This window comes from Dipodomys merriami, unplaced genomic scaffold (assembly GCF_024711535.1).
Source record: "Dipodomys merriami isolate MVZ:Mamm:240054 unplaced genomic scaffold, mDipMer1.0.p SCAF_70, whole genome shotgun sequence".
NCBI lineage: Eukaryota > Metazoa > Chordata > Mammalia > Rodentia > Heteromyidae > Dipodomys > Dipodomys merriami.
The window spans coordinates 518,971-533,245 of NW_027206291.1; the positions used below are offsets into that span (position 1 = coordinate 518,971).

Sequence of the window (14,275 nt, forward strand, 5' to 3'; positions counted from 1 at the left end):
GGCGCGCTTCCGGTGCGGGCAGAGGCGCGCGGGGCGGCGAGGCGCGTGCGGGGGCCGCGCGGACCCGGCCGGGAGCGCGGGGCGGATGGAGGGGCCCGCGGAAGGGAAGGCGCCCGCCGCGGCGCTGGCCGCCGTGCTGAAGCACAGCTCGGCCTTGCCGCCCGAGAGCGCCCGGGTCCGGGGCTACGATTTCAGCCGCGGCGTGGACTACCGCGCGCTTCTGCAGGCTTTCGGCACCACCGGCTTCCAGGCCACCAACTTCGGGCGCGCCGTGCAGCAAGTCAACGCCATGGTGCGGCCCGGGGGCGGGACTTCCTGCGCGAGGGGGCGTGCCCTCCGCGAGAGGCCCAATAAGGTGGAGGGGAGGCGGGGCCGGCCCTGTGGCGGGAGCGCAGTGCTGGGGACGAGTGGGGTCTAAGCGGGCGGCCGCTTCTCAGCCGGGGCGAAGCGCCGGGACATGGGCGAAGCCCGGGAGGGAGCCGGGGGCGCCTCAGTCAGGAGCTCAGTCTCTTCAGTGGACTTCCAACGGGGAAGAGGACTGATGCTCTCTGATTCCCACAGGGAACCGAATTGCACGTGTGCCCTGAGGTCGCCACTAGCAAAGGGGTAGGGGCCGCAGCGGGGGCAGGCCTTGGTCTCTGTGTGTCCTTGAGTGGCTAGGACCAAGAGGTAGAATCTGACCTCGGGGACCCACCTGGGGTCCTGGGGATGGGGTCTGGGGCCAGTGCCCAAATTTGGCCTTTCTACTCAGATCGAGAAGAAGCTGGAGCCACTGGCGCAGCAGGAAGATCAGCACGCAGACCTGACTCAGAGCCGCCGCCCGCTCACCGGCTGCACCATTTTCTTGGGTTATACCTCCAACCTCATCAGTTCAGGCCTCCGGGAGACCATTCGTTACCTGGTACAGCACAGTATGGTAAGGATCGCATGGTGGCTTTGGTCCCTCACTTACTGAGCAGTGAAACTCATCGGTCATCTCCATAACATGGGGAGATAGGGCTTTTTTTCCTTTTTTGATGGACCTAGAACATGAATTCAAGACCTGGGCATTGTGTCCCTTGACTTTTTCCCTCAAGCTCGGTGCTCTGCCCCTTGGGTCACAGCTGAGCTTGGCTCTGTAGCAGGCTCCCCATGGAGGGTCATAGGTGAAGGCTGATGTTTGCAGTCCTGCCAACAATGAAGGCCAACCTCACTGCCCTGTGTCTGCAGGTGGATGTGTTGGTGACCACGGCCGGGGGTGTGGAGGAGGATTTCATCAAGTGCCTGGCCCCCACCTACTTGGGCGAGTTCAGCCTCAGGGGAAAGGAACTCCGGGAGAATGGTATCAACCGGTGAGAGCCACAAAAGGTATTGGGCAGAAGTGGGCTGAGGAGGTCCCGCAGACCGACTCCCATGTCTCCTGCCCCCAGGATTGGGAACTTGTTGGTGCCCAATGACAATTACTGCAAGTTTGAAGACTGGCTGATGCCCATCCTGGACCAGATGGTTCTGGAGCAGAACACGGAGGTGGCGCTGGCGTGTTGTATGTGTATGGGAGTGGCGCCAGAATAGTGGAGTCAGGGCAGGTGTGGACTAAAACTGTCCCCCCCCCCCCTTCTAGGGTGTGAAGTGGACGCCTTCGAAGATGATTGCCCGTCTAGGCAAGGAAATCAACAACCCGGAGTCAGTGTATTATTGGGCCCAGAAGGTGAGGGCTGGGCAAGGGCAGAGTGAACCCCAGAATCTGAAAAGTAACAAAAGCCTTTGCTTTTGCTAGGCATTCCGTGTGAGTTTGCTCACATCTTCCTCCTCTTGAGTCAGGAAGTGTTGTCACCCTAGTCCCACAGCTAGTGAAACCCTAGAGATGCCACTGGGATGGGAGCCAGGGCGCCCCCTGCAGGCTCGGAGCTGCAGTCGCTGCCCGCCCTGTCCTCCCTCAGAACCACATCCCCGTGCTGAGCCCAGCGCTCACTGATGGCTCAATAGGAGACATGATCTTCTTCCACTCCTACAAGAACCCAGGCCTGGTACTGGACATCGTGGAGGGTGAGGTGCTACAGCCCCAGGGGAGTGGGGAAAGGACCCACTGAGACCAATGTCCAAGCTCAGCCTTCTCTCCACAGACCTGCGGCTCATCAACACACAGGCCATCTTTGCCAAGCGCACTGGGATGATCATCCTGGGTGGAGGTGTGGTCAAGCACCATATTGCCAACGCCAACCTCATGGTGAGTGGAGTGGTCCCTGCCCATCTTACGCCCACTGTGTAGACATGGGGTCCAAGGCATAGGCCACAGCTGTGACACATACCTGTAGTCTCAGCCGAGGAGGCTGAGGCAGGAGGATTGCTTGGGCCCAGGAGTTTGATGCCAGCCTGGGCAACATAGACCCTGAGTGTAGTGTGGACTGGATGAGCCAGGCACTGGTGGCTCACGCCTATGATCCTAGCTACTTACTAGGCTGAGATCTGGGGATAGCAGTTTGCAATCAGTCTGGGCAGAAAGAAAGTCTTAGAGACTCTTATCTTCAATTAACAGCCAGAAAGCCAGAAGTGGAGATGTGGCTCAAGTGGTAGAGCAAGAGCCTTGAGCACAAGTTTAGGGACAGTGCCCAGGACCTGAGTTCAATTCCCCCTTCTCCCTCTCCCCCGGCCAAAATAAAAAAAAGCCAGATGAGTAAGGGGCAGAAATAGGCTTCCAAGAAACTGATGTGAGCAGAGGCTTTGGGAAGGTGTGTGGTTACCTCTAGGAAGAGCTCTGGCTAAGGCCCTGGGTGACTGAAGCTGGCAGTGAACAGCTAAGCGGCTGCAGGGGGCCTGGCCAGTGCCTTGGTGTTGCTACAGGGCTTCTCTGGGGTGAAGCGCTTTGCTTTGCTGAGGTAAAAGGGGCCTCTAGCGCCCTCTGCTGGCCATGAAAGGAACAGAGAGATGGTGAAGGGATGAATGAACCAGGACCAAAGGTGGCACTGGAGGGGGTTGGGTTTGGAGGTCTTCTGCGGTAGGTAGAGCAGAGGGCTGTTCACAGAGGCGCAGTGTCCTTTAGGGTTTGATGTGTGCTTAAGACTGGGTCTCTCTCACCTGAGCCACAGCTCCACTTGTGCCTTTTTGGTGGTTAACTGGAGATAAGAACCTCAGACGGCCGGGCGCTGGTGCTCATGCCTGTAATCCTAGCTACTCAGGAGGCTGAGATCTGAGAATCACGGTTCAAAGCCAGCCCAGGCGGGAAAGTCCATGAGACTCTTATCTCCAAAAACCACCAGAAAACTGGAAGTGGCACTGTGGCTCAAGCAGTAGAGCGCTAGCCTTGAGCTGAAGAGCTGAGGGACAGCGCCCAGGCCCAGAGTTTAAGACCCAGGACCAACCTCCTCCCTCCCCCCTAAAAAAAAGATGCAACCCTGTGAGCACCTGCACACAGGCTGCAGGTGATCTCGTGCAGTTTCTAGCTTGCTTGTGGTTTGTGACTGGTCACAGATCCAACGTGGAATTTTCCACCATGGAATCTTGGCAATATCTTGGGTCTGAAGTGTTTTGGATTCTGGCAACGACCAAGGAGGACTCTTATTCCTCTAGCTGACCCTGACTCCAGCCTTGGTCAGATCTTTCCTGATGAGGGATTTGCCCCTCAGCCGACGTGCTGGTTGACCAGGCCTGCCCTGCCCTGCCCCTCCCATTCTCTCCCTCCAGAGGAACGGGGCTGACTACGCAGTATACATCAACACGGCTCAGGAGTTTGATGGCTCTGATTCGGGTGCCCGGCCTGATGAGGCTGTGTCCTGGGGCAAGATCCGGATGGATGCACAGCCGGTCAAGGTAGAAGCTGGCTTTCTGGGCCCTGGGTTTCCCCGGTCCCCTGGGTTCCCCGGCTCACCCTATCTCTCTGCAGGTCTATGCTGATGCTTCTCTGGTCTTCCCCCTGCTGGTGGCTGAGACCTTCGCCCAGAAAGCAGATGCCTTTGCCCCTGAGAAGAAGGAGGACTGAGAAGAACCAGAAGGAGCCAGGAAGGCCACGCCCCCTTATTTATTAGTTTGTACACAAGCCCCTCCCAACTCCATGGCCCACACTGTCTCTGGAATAAATGGTCGCTGTTGGTGCTTCCGTCTTGGTCCTTGGGCTCAGCCCGCCCCATCCTCCACCTCGAAGGCCTCTTCCCGCCAGCACTGGATGCTGCCCCCCATCGCTGTTAGCAGACAGGGCTCTGTGGGGTGGTATGCCAGCGACTGTACCACACCGGGACCCACAGGCAGGGCCAGCGCCAGGGCACCCTGGGAATCAAGGAGTGGTTAGCAGTGGCCAGCTATCCCCACCCTAAAGCTCTCAACCTTCAAACATGGACCAGACCAGACAGCCCCCTCCCCACCCCTCGCACCCACCCCTGGGCCTGGGCACTGTCCTTACCGCTCCATTTGCACAAGGCTTGGCATTCTAACACTGGAGCCATAAAAAGCCACTTCTGGGTTAGTTGGAGATGAGAGATTTTCACAGGGGCTTTTCTGCCCCAGCTGGCTTCAAGCCTTGATCCTCAGATCTCAGCTTCCTGACTAGCTGGGATTACAAGCCTGAGCCACCAGCACCTGTCAGCAGTGCATATGTTTAATGTAGCACAATAGAGATCACAGACACAGAAGCAACAGACCAAATGACTATGGACTGCAACTTGCAAAATTTTGAGCATATAAATATTTCTATTTTGGGCTGGGAAGGTGGCTCAGTGGTAGAGTGCTTCCCCCTTGCATGCATGAGGCCCTGGGTTCGATTCCTCAGCACCACATAAGCAGAAAAAGCTGGAAGTGGCTCTGTGGCTCAAATGGTAGAGCGCTCGCCTTGAGCTGAAGAGCTGAGGGACAGCGCCCAGGCCCAGAGTTCAAGCCCCACGACTGACAAAAAAGCAAACAAGCAAAACTATCTTATAGATAGACTCTAAGGCATTCTGTAGGCATTCTAGAGAACCAACCACCTCATGTGATATTTACATTTTATGATAATAAAACTAGAAATTTAAGGCCCCTGGGCCCCCTCTTCTTCCCCCCCCCCCCACACCCTCGGTTGGTTGTGGGGCTTGAACTCTGGGCTTGAGCGCTATCTCAGCTCTTCTGCTCAAGGTGAATGCTCTACCACTTGAGCCACAGCGCCACTTCTGTTTTCTGATGGCCCACTGGAGACGAGAGTCTCATGGACTTTCCTGCCTGGCTTTGAACCGCGATCCTCAGATCTCAGCCTCCTGAGTAGCTGGGATGCCAGGCGGGAGCCACTGGCACTCGGCCTCTTTTCTTATTTGCAGGGCTGGTGATGGGACCCAGGGCGGTGCTTTACTAGCCAGGTGCTCTGCCGCTGAGCCACACCCCCGGGACATCCTCGCAGACACGCTCTGAACACTACTTCCTCAGCACAGCCGTGTCCCACCGTGTCTTCCCTCTGAGGCAAATCACTTGGTGGGACTCAGTCGGCAGAACAGGCTGGCGCTGGTGGCTCACGCCTTTAATCCTCCTACTCAGGAGGCTGAGATTTGAGGGTGGGGGCTCCAAGCCAGCCTGGGCATGAGAGTCTGTGACTCTTAATCGACGACCAGAAAAACCAAGTGGTGGGCTGGGAAGGTGGCTCAGTGGTTGAGCACTTGCCTTGCATGCTCGAGGCCCTGGGTTCGATTCCTCAGCACCACATAAGAAAAAAGCTGGAAGTGGCACTGTGGCTCAAGTGGTAGAGTGCTAGCCTTGAGCTGAAGAGCTGAGGGACAGCACCCAGGCCCAGAGTTCAGGCCCCACGACCAGACCCAAAAAAAAAAAAAAAAAGAAAAAAGAAAAACCAAGTGGTGCTGTGGCTCAAAATGGTAGGGCACTAACCTTGAGGGAAAAACGCTCAGGGACAGCACCCAGGCCCTGAGTTGAAGCCCACAACCAATATTAAAATGAAAGAAAAAGATGGGTGTGGGCCGGGAAGGTGGCTTAGTGGTAGAGTGCTTGCCTAGCATGCATGAAGTCCTCAGTACCACATATACATGCACACACAGAAAAAGCTGGAAGTGGTGCTGTGGCTTAAGTGGTAGAGTGCTAGCCTAAGGGCAGTGCCCAGGCCCTGAGTTCAAGCCCCAGAACTGGCAAAAAAAAAACAAGAAAAAGATGGGTGATGGTGGTTCATGCGTAATCTTAGCTACTTAGGAGGCTGAGATAGGAGGATTGTGATTCAAAGCCAGCTCCGGCAGGAAAGTACCTGTGAGACTCTTATCCCCCATGAACCACTCAAAAACTGGGAGTGGTGCAGTGACTCAAGTGGCAGAGCACCAGCCTTGAGCACAGAGACGTGAAGGACAGCCCTGAGTCAAGCCCCACAGTGAATTAAAAAACAAAAAAAAGAGGCAGAACACGGTCACTGGCCTCCAGTCCCCCCAATCCCCATGCGACTAACCTAAGCGGGGATGGCCGGTCCCCAGCCCAAGAACAGGCCGGGGCTGGCGGCCACACCTGAGGACACTCGGAGATCAATCAAGTGTGCTTACCTCTCTCTGCCATCTGCTGCCCTTGCCCAGGGGTCTCTTCTTTCTTGTGGCTCAGCCCGGTTTCGTGGTCCTATCTGACCTTCATCCGGCTGCTGCCACTTTCGCAAAGTCCTGTTCGGTACCAGGGCTTTACCTCAGGACTTTGCTTGTTCAGCTTGCTTGCTTAGTTGGCACTCTACCGCTCCAACCACACCTGCAGCCCTACTTTCTGTTGACTAATGGAAGATAAGACCTCGGGACCTTTTTACCCAGGCTGGCTTTGAACCCTGATCCTGCCAGGTCTCATCCTCCTGACTAGTTAGGATTACAGGTGTGAGCCACAGCACTGGGCTCTGAAGTCTCATGACTGGTGTATGTGCCTTGCCTCTGTGTCTCCGCATATGCTATTCCCTTTGCCTGGAATGCACTTCCGGCTCTGTCATTCCTTTTGGACCCTTTATTCACTCTCCTCAGACCCAGGGCTGGCAGGGCTGGCAGAGGGGCTGGTGGGGGGGGGGAGGGGGAGTTAAGGCTCACCTCCACCAGGTCCCAGAAGTACACCTTCCCATCCTCAGAGCAGCTGACCACGTGTGTGTCCCGCTCACTCAGGCAGCAGTCCAGCTTGTACTCTTGGTTTTTGTGACCCGTGTACCTGGGGTGGGCGGGACGAGGTCTTGGTGAGGACCCTGGGCTGAGGGAGGGGAAGGACCCCAGCACTGCGCAGACTCACTCGCCCAACAGCTCCCCGGTGTCTTTGTCCAGAAGCCGCAAGGTGGAATCCAGGCTGGACACCAGGATGCACTGCCCATCCCGGCTGAAGCAGGTGCAGGTGATGGGGCCTGGAGGGAGGGCAGGATCGAGGGGGTGAGGCTGGGGTGCCCCTGGCCACTGCGCCATCTCCCTTGTCTGTTCCCCAAGCCCGGGCCACACTCACTGCCCACATAGTCTGAGAAGAGCTGCCCCATCCTCAGGTCATAGCGTCTCACGCGGCCGTCCACGGAGCTGCAGCAAGGGTGGGCCAGAAGGCCAGGGTTAGTTCAGGCAACTGGGGTGCTCCTCTTCTAGCCCAGCATCCTGTGAGCAGGGCCGGCCCTGCTCTTCCCCTGTAGGACTGGGATTTGGAGGTTCTGGTGCGAGACTCAGGCCCATCATTACCTGTCTCCGAGGATCTACAGCCCCCCTTCCAAGCCCCTAGGGCCCTCCTCGATCCCCCTTCTACAGATCAACTGCCACAAAAGTCCACCCTGTGAGTCTACCTGCAGATCAAAGATGGCTGATCCAGGGCTGGGAAGGTGGGCTCAGTGGTAGAGTGCTTGCCTAGCATTCATGAAGCCCTGGGTTCGATTCCTCAGTACCACAGACACAGAAAAAGCTGGAAGTGGTGCTGTGGCTCAAGTGGTAGAGAGCTAGCTTGGGACAGAGCCCAGGCCCTGAGTTCAGGGCCTTTCCCAGGACTGGCACAAAAAAAAAAAAAAAAAAAGCCAAGCTGGGTGGGGTGTAGCTTGCTTGGTGTTAATGAAGCCTCACGATCCACCCCTAGTGCTTCCCCCCAAAAACAAGTCAAACAAAACACTGCATCTGTACCAAGTGTGTAGATGTTTTCTTTGTTGCTAATGAGAATTGTCCTGTTTCTCCCTGCTGAATGCATTTCTTGATCTCGAGTGCCTGCTCTTCCCTCAGTTTTACGCTAGGTGGCACCCTCCCCAAGCTTTGAGTCTACCAACATCACAGGGCTTGGGCTCACCCCACCAACCCTACTACAACTATCTAAAGTGCTGCAAGAGAGCTTCTCTCGTGCCTTCTCCAGTTCCCTTGGTTCTTATCATCACTGCTTCAATTGCGTTAGAAGGAACTTCCCTCTCATGCCCACTGAAACTGGCCTGCTGGGGGAGTCGCTCCTGAGGAAGTTTAGATAACAGCTTAGTTTCAGTTAGGTGATGTGGAATTTCAGTGTGGTCAACTCGTGTGTGTGTGTGTGTGTGTGTGTGTGTGTGTGTGTGTGTGTGTGTGTGTGTGTGTGTGTGTGTGTGTGTGTGTGTGTGTGTGTGTGTGTGTGTGTGTGTGTGTGTGTGTGTGTGTGTGTGTGTGTGTGTGTGTGTGTGTACAGGTACTGGTGTGTGTGTGTGTGTGTGTGTACAGGTACTGGTGTGTGTGTGTGTGTGTGTGTGTGTGTGTGTGTGTGTGTACAGGTACTGGTGTTGTCCCTAAATTTTTTTTTGCTCAAGAGTAGCACTCTACCACTTGAGTCCCAGTTTTGACTTTTTGGTGGCTCATTGGAGGTAAGAATCTCATGGACTTTTCTGCCTGGGCTGGTTTTGACCTGTGATCCTCGATCTCAGCCTCCTGAGTAGCTAGGATGACAGTGTGAGCTGCTGGCGCTCAGGTTATCGGCTGTATTTCTTTCTTTCTTTTTTTTTTTTGGTTGTGACAAGCTGTCACTATGTAACCGGGGCGGCCTATGATTTGGGACTGACTCTCCTGCGCTAACTGTACCCCTTCTGGGGTTACAGGCAGGGGTGTAGCTCCTGGAGAGCCAGAGGCAGCTTCTTCCACTAGGAGATCTACAAAGGCCTCCTCAAATGTGCAACATTCTCACTGGGGGTTGAAGGCTGAAAGCAGACAAATGTGCAGTCCAAGGGGCAAGGTGTAAAATAACTCTGACAAGAGGCCATTGCTGGCTATACTGGACCCAACAGCCTAGGCTAAAAACAATCAAAATGATACAATTCTGGTGGGGGGGAGGAGGTTTGGGTGCGGGGTCGGGGAGGATGGGATGGGAAGGGGAAACAAAGGAGGCTACAATGCTTGATAAGAAATGTACTCATTATCTTGCCCATGTAATTGTAATCCCTCTGTACAGTATTTTCACAATGAAAAAGAATTATAAAAAAAAAAAACAACAAAAAAAATCAAAATGAAGCAAGGTGCTGGTGATTTGAGAATCAAAGTTCAAAGCCAGTCTGGGTAGACAAATTCCAGACTCTTATCTCCAATTAACCAGCAAGTAGCTAGAAGTGGAGGTGTGGTGTGGCTCAAGTGGCAAGTGCTAGCTTTGATCAAAGAAAGCAAAGTGAATCAAAGGAGCATATTCTTAGAAGAGGAACACAAAGGCACAACGCCTAGCCCCAGCCCCTGAATACACATAAAGGAAGTTGGCCACATTGAAGTTACACATTACCAAACTGAAACTGGTATCTGAACTTCCGAAAAATCAGGAGAGGAACTATGGCCAAATTTCCCCCAGCAAGCCAGTTTCAACTGTCTGGTACAGAATTTCCTTTTTTCCCTTAACTCTTACACAAAAAGGTAGTTATGGTAAACACTTACTTCCTTTCATTTACTGAAAAAATATTTATATAAAAATTCCGGGGCCAGGCACTGGTGGCTCATGCCTGTAATAAGTGGTAGAGTGCCAGCCTTGATCAAAAAAGCAAAATGAACCAAAGGAGGATATTCTTTCTTTCTTTTTTTTTTTTTTTGTGTCAGTTGTGGGGCCTGAACTCTGGGTCTGGGTGCTGTCCTTCAGCTCTTCAGCTCAAGGCTAGTACTTTACCACTGGAGCCACAGCGCCACTTCTGGCTTTTTCTGCTTATATGGTGCTGAGGAATTGAACCTGGGGCCTCAGGCATGCAAGGCAAGCGCTCTACCACTGAGCCACCTTCCCAGCCCCCAAAAGAAGGATATTCTTAGGAGAGAAACACAAAGGCTCAAGGTCTATGTGCATCTGATCATATAAAAAATATTTATCAAAATGAACTCCAGGAAGTAGAAATGAGGGTTTTTCCTTTGCTGTTTCTTCTCTTTTTGTCTTTGTTTGTTTATCTGTCTTTGGGAGGGTATGGGGGGAAGCACAGAAATGAAGGGATGATGGGTGAACAAACGCAGCAGTGGCACTCAACGGACACTATGTGGAAAATGAACTAAACAACCTCTGAATGGTGATTGGAAGTAAAACCTTGGAGAGAGAAAGGGAAGGGGTGAGACTCTGTCCAAAAAGAAATGTATGCCAGGCACTGGCAGCTCATACCTGTGATCCTAGCTACTCAGGAGGCTGAGATCTGAGGATTGTGGGTCCAAACCAGCTTAGGGAGGAAAGTCCAGGAGGAAAGTCCATGAGACTCGTTTCTCCAATTAACCACAAAAACAACGCAAGTGCTGCTGTGACTCAAAGCGGTAGAGGGCTACCCTTGAGCTGAAGAGCTCAGGGACAGTGCCTAGGCCCAGAGTTCAAGACCCCCATGACCACTCCCCCCCCAAAAATGTACTCATTATCTAATTTATTAACTGTAACCCAGGCTTCTAGGTACACTATGCACTTCTAGGATCCCATCCATCAGTTTTATAAGATTGAAGAAAAAACAAAAACAAAAACAGTTTGGGAAACCCTGACTTTAAATCTGTTCTCTGCCAAAAATGGGGCCCAAAACTTTTTTTTTGGCTTGAACTCAGGGTCTGGAGCTTGTTAGTTAGGCCCTCCTATTTTCTGAGCCACACGACACTCTCCCATCATCCAAATTCAGGGCCTTCTGTACCACCAGCCCAGGAAAGCAAATGAGAATCTAAGCACCGAGAAGCGATTTGGTTTCCAGTGGTCCCCAGGGGTGGACAGAGGTCCTGCACCCACTCACCCTGCCAGGACCTCATGGTCTGACACCTTTACACTGGATACGCCGTCCCTGGCTTCGTCCAGCTTCTGCACGGGCTCGGGCCTCCTAGACCGGCAGTCCCAGCAGCGGATACTGGAATCAATAGAGCCTGGGAGGCCAGCATGAAGGCGGTCAGGTTGGGGTGCTGGACAGCCCCCTACTTCTTCCTACTAGGCCTCAGACTTACCGGACAGGATGACTGTGGCCTCTTCATTAAACTGCACCGTGTTCACTTTCTGAGAAACAGACATTGCTACTCAATAGGAAGTAGGCGTTGGAAGACAAGGCTAAATATGGGTCCCCAGAGGCGCCGGTGGCTCATGCCTGTAATCGTAATCCTAGTTACTTCAGGAGGCTGACTTGTGGATCGGGGTTGGAGACCAGCGCCGGCAGGAAAGTCCTCGAGATTCTTATTTCCAATTAACCACCAAAATGCCGAAAGTGGGGCTGTGGCTCAAGTGGCAGATCACTAGCCTTGAGTGAAAAAGCTGAGAGCCAGCGTCCAGGCCCTGAGTTCAAGCTCCAGTACCGGCAGAAAAACCAATAAAACAACACAGGGGTCCAAGGAGTAGAGAGGGTCGCAGGTGAGAGGTTCCCCGTGACTGGCCTTGGGGACAGGGACATCTGGGGACCGCTGCAGTGGATGTCCTGGGCACCCCCCCTCCGCCACTCCCACGCTAAAGAAGGTCTCCCGCTGGCGCTTACCCCCGCGTGGCCTCTGAATTTGCGCACGACCTGCCCAGAGGCCACGTCCCACAGCACCACCGCCTTGTCCCCGCCGCCGGAGCAGAGATGGCTGTTGTCAAAGGAGCTGGAGACCAAGAAAGGGGTCAACGCCGACTTCCGATCGCCCGCAGCCTGGGCGCCCGCGTCCCGGGGCCTCGCCCCCAGCTCACCCGGCCGCGTCCAGCACTTCGTAGCCGTGACCGCTGTACGCCCGCAGCAGCGTCCCCCGCAGCGGGTTCCACAGCTTCAGGGTCTTGTCGCTGCCGCACGTCAGGCAGTAATGGCCGTCCGCTGGGGGACATCAGGGATCACCGGGCCGCGCGCCCCGGGGGTGGGGAGGGAGGGTGGGGGGCGCCTCGGGGGCAATTCGGGGAGCTCACCATTAAAGCGCACGGCTCGCACGGCCCCTTGGCCGCAGTCCAGCGTCTTCAGCCGCTTCCGAGGCAGCTCCGGGGCCCGCGGCCTCGGCTGAGGGAAAGCCATAGTGCCAGGTCCCCTCTGTCCTCGCCAAAGCGGAAAGCGAGCCCTCGGCGCCGGGGAAGGCGGCAGCCTGGCGCCGCTCAACCTCCGCGCTCGGTGTAACGTTATGACCGTTCCCCCAGGACACTTCCGGTTTCCAACATCCGGGCTCGCCACCTCAGTCACACCTCGGGGAATACCGAAGTCCGATTTCAGGCTTTCTCTCGGTTCCCATTTTCTATCCTCTATTCTACGCCTCTTGTCATTTTTCGTCCACTGGCTACGGTGTAATCCTGGCACTTGCCATAGGGAACGAAAACGTGAGGGCTTCGGGTGCTACTTTAAAAGCTGTCCCCCCGCCCGCGCCGGAAGCTGCCACTCTCCCAGCGGAAGAGGCGTGACCAGGTCGCAGTCTGGCTATGTCCACCAACAACATGTCCGACCCACGGAGGCCCAACAAAGTGCTCAGGTGAGGACGCCAGTGTCATGGCGACGGGGTTCGCGGTCGTGGGTGTGGGTCAGGGCCGGGCGAAGCGTTTGTCCATCCGGGGGGCCGGGCTCTTCCACCGGTGACCTTTGAACCTGCCGCAGGTACAAGCCTCCGCCGAGCGAGAGTAACCCGGCCCTGGACGACCCGACGCCGGACTACATGAACCTGCTGGGCATGATCTTCAGCATGTGCGGCCTCATGCTTAAGGTGGGCGGCGCCTGGGCGTTCCTGGGCGTGGCTCCGCCCCAGAATGAGGCGTGGGGGCGGGAAGGCTCGGGAGGAAGCCGGGTGACCAGGTGGTGGGGCCTGGGATTGGCTGGGGGCGGGGCTGGTGTGGACCCGACGTGGAAAGTCCCACTTTTAGGAGAAGTGGGAATTGAGGCTGAGCTGGGTTCTTGGTGACAGATTGTGCACGGATTGAGGTTTGCTTGTGTGGTGCCAAATATCTGGAATTGGGAACTGAATCCCGCAAGTCTCCACCTTCAGTTAGCCCCTCTGGGAAGCCTGCCATACCAGGCAGAAACCTGTACTTGAGCCGGACGCCTGAGGCTCACGCCTGTAATCCTACTGAGATCTGAGGATCGCGGTTCGAAGCCACCCCAGACAGGAAAGTCTGTGAGACTTCTCTCTAGTAAACTACCAGGAGAGAGAGAGAAAAAAAGCCAAATGTAGAGCTGTGGCTCAAGTGGTAAAGTGCCATGCCAGCCTTGAGCAAAAAAATCCCAGGGACAGTGCCCAGGTCTGAGTTCAAGCCCTAGGACTGTCACGCATGCATGTGTGCACTCAGGTAACCATACACACAGAGGACCCCCCCAAAAGGGATGAGACCTGAGGAAGTTCTTGGGTGAAGGGGAGCAAGGTTTCAGCTATACAAAGAAGGATCAGTGATCAGGAAGTGGCTGCTGGGGATGTGACTGACCTACTTGGCCTGTCCATCCATCTTTCCTTAGCTGAAGTGGTGCGCTTGGGTTGCCGTCTACTGCTCCTTCATCAGCTTTGCCAATTCCCGGAGCTCGGAGGACACCAAGCAGATGATGAGTAGCTTTATGTAAGGCTTGGCCAAAGAGGGAAGGGGTCCTGATTAAAGGGTGGGGGAACCCAGGCCTGTCACCCAGGACTGACTGACACCTCTTTCCTGTCTCAGGCTGTCTATCTCTGCTGTGGTGATGTCCTATCTACAGAACCCTCAGCCCATGACGCCCCCCTGGTGATGTCATCCTCAAGGGGTCACAGTGTGGACTCCCTTTATCCACCTTCCTGGCGTAGCCTTTGGCTGTCTCCACCTCTTGCCCTCAGCTGCTGCCCTAGGTATGCTCAGGGCCCCCAGCTGGATGGAGAGAACCTGGTTTTTTTTTTTCTCCTGGGGTTCCACTTCTGCTCCATTGTAGAGGGAAAAGCCTTAGGCTTACCATTTTTGCGTTCCCTGCCCTGACATGCTGTGGGGGAGACATTTCATATTTCAGAATGTATTTGTTTTCTGTGGAAAGTGTTGATAATAAAGTTTTTCA

General features: G+C 54.9%; 3 protein-coding genes across 6 annotated transcripts; 2 read left to right on the forward strand and 1 right to left on the reverse strand.

Annotated features, from left to right (window-relative positions):
• The first annotated feature begins 22 nt into the window (after positions 1–22).
• On the forward strand, positions 23–4,068 carry LOC138817728 (deoxyhypusine synthase). Of its 2 annotated transcripts, none has more exons than XM_070008346.1 (9): positions 23–292; positions 752–916; positions 1,210–1,331; positions 1,410–1,506; positions 1,601–1,687; positions 1,920–2,025; positions 2,103–2,206; positions 3,661–3,786; positions 3,860–4,068. In XM_070008346.1, exons 1-9 carry the CDS (start codon positions 86–88, stop codon positions 3,953–3,955), a joined length of 1,110 nt encoding a protein of 369 aa, XP_069864447.1. In that variant the 5' UTR covers positions 23–85; the 3' UTR covers positions 3,956–4,068. The 2 variants fall into 2 exon arrangements, with proteins under 2 accessions (XP_069864447.1, XP_069864448.1); XM_070008347.1 differs by having other exon boundaries at positions 2,103–2,205; positions 3,724–3,786.
• Positions 3,966–12,678, reverse strand: LOC138817729 (WD repeat domain-containing protein 83). 3 transcript variants are annotated; one of them, XR_011368912.1, is made up of 10 exons: positions 12,199–12,678; positions 11,989–12,109; positions 11,798–11,903; positions 11,280–11,328; positions 11,075–11,201; positions 7,381–7,448; positions 7,177–7,285; positions 6,984–7,098; positions 6,468–6,578; positions 4,164–4,239 (listed from the first exon to the last, which is right to left on the reverse strand). XR_011368912.1 is itself a non-coding variant. In XM_070008348.1 (9 exons), exons 1-9 carry the CDS (start codon positions 12,299–12,301, stop codon positions 4,090–4,092), a joined length of 948 nt encoding a protein of 315 aa, XP_069864449.1. In that variant the 5' UTR covers positions 12,302–12,678; the 3' UTR covers positions 3,966–4,089. The 3 variants fall into 3 exon arrangements, 2 of the variants coding, with proteins under 2 accessions (XP_069864449.1, XP_069864450.1); XM_070008348.1 differs by lacking the exon at positions 6,468–6,578 and having other exon boundaries at positions 3,966–4,239; XM_070008349.1 differs by lacking the exons at positions 6,468–6,578; positions 7,177–7,285; positions 7,381–7,448 and having other exon boundaries at positions 3,966–4,239.
• On the forward strand, positions 12,643–14,071 carry LOC138817730 (PAT complex subunit Asterix). Its single transcript, XM_070008350.1, has 4 exons — positions 12,643–12,746; positions 12,869–12,974; positions 13,718–13,815; positions 13,912–14,071. The coding sequence occupies exons 1-4, from the start codon at positions 12,697–12,699 to the stop codon at positions 13,976–13,978; spliced, it is 321 nt and encodes a 106-aa protein (XP_069864451.1). The 5' UTR covers positions 12,643–12,696; the 3' UTR covers positions 13,979–14,071.
• Positions 14,072–14,275: the final 204 nt, after the last annotated feature.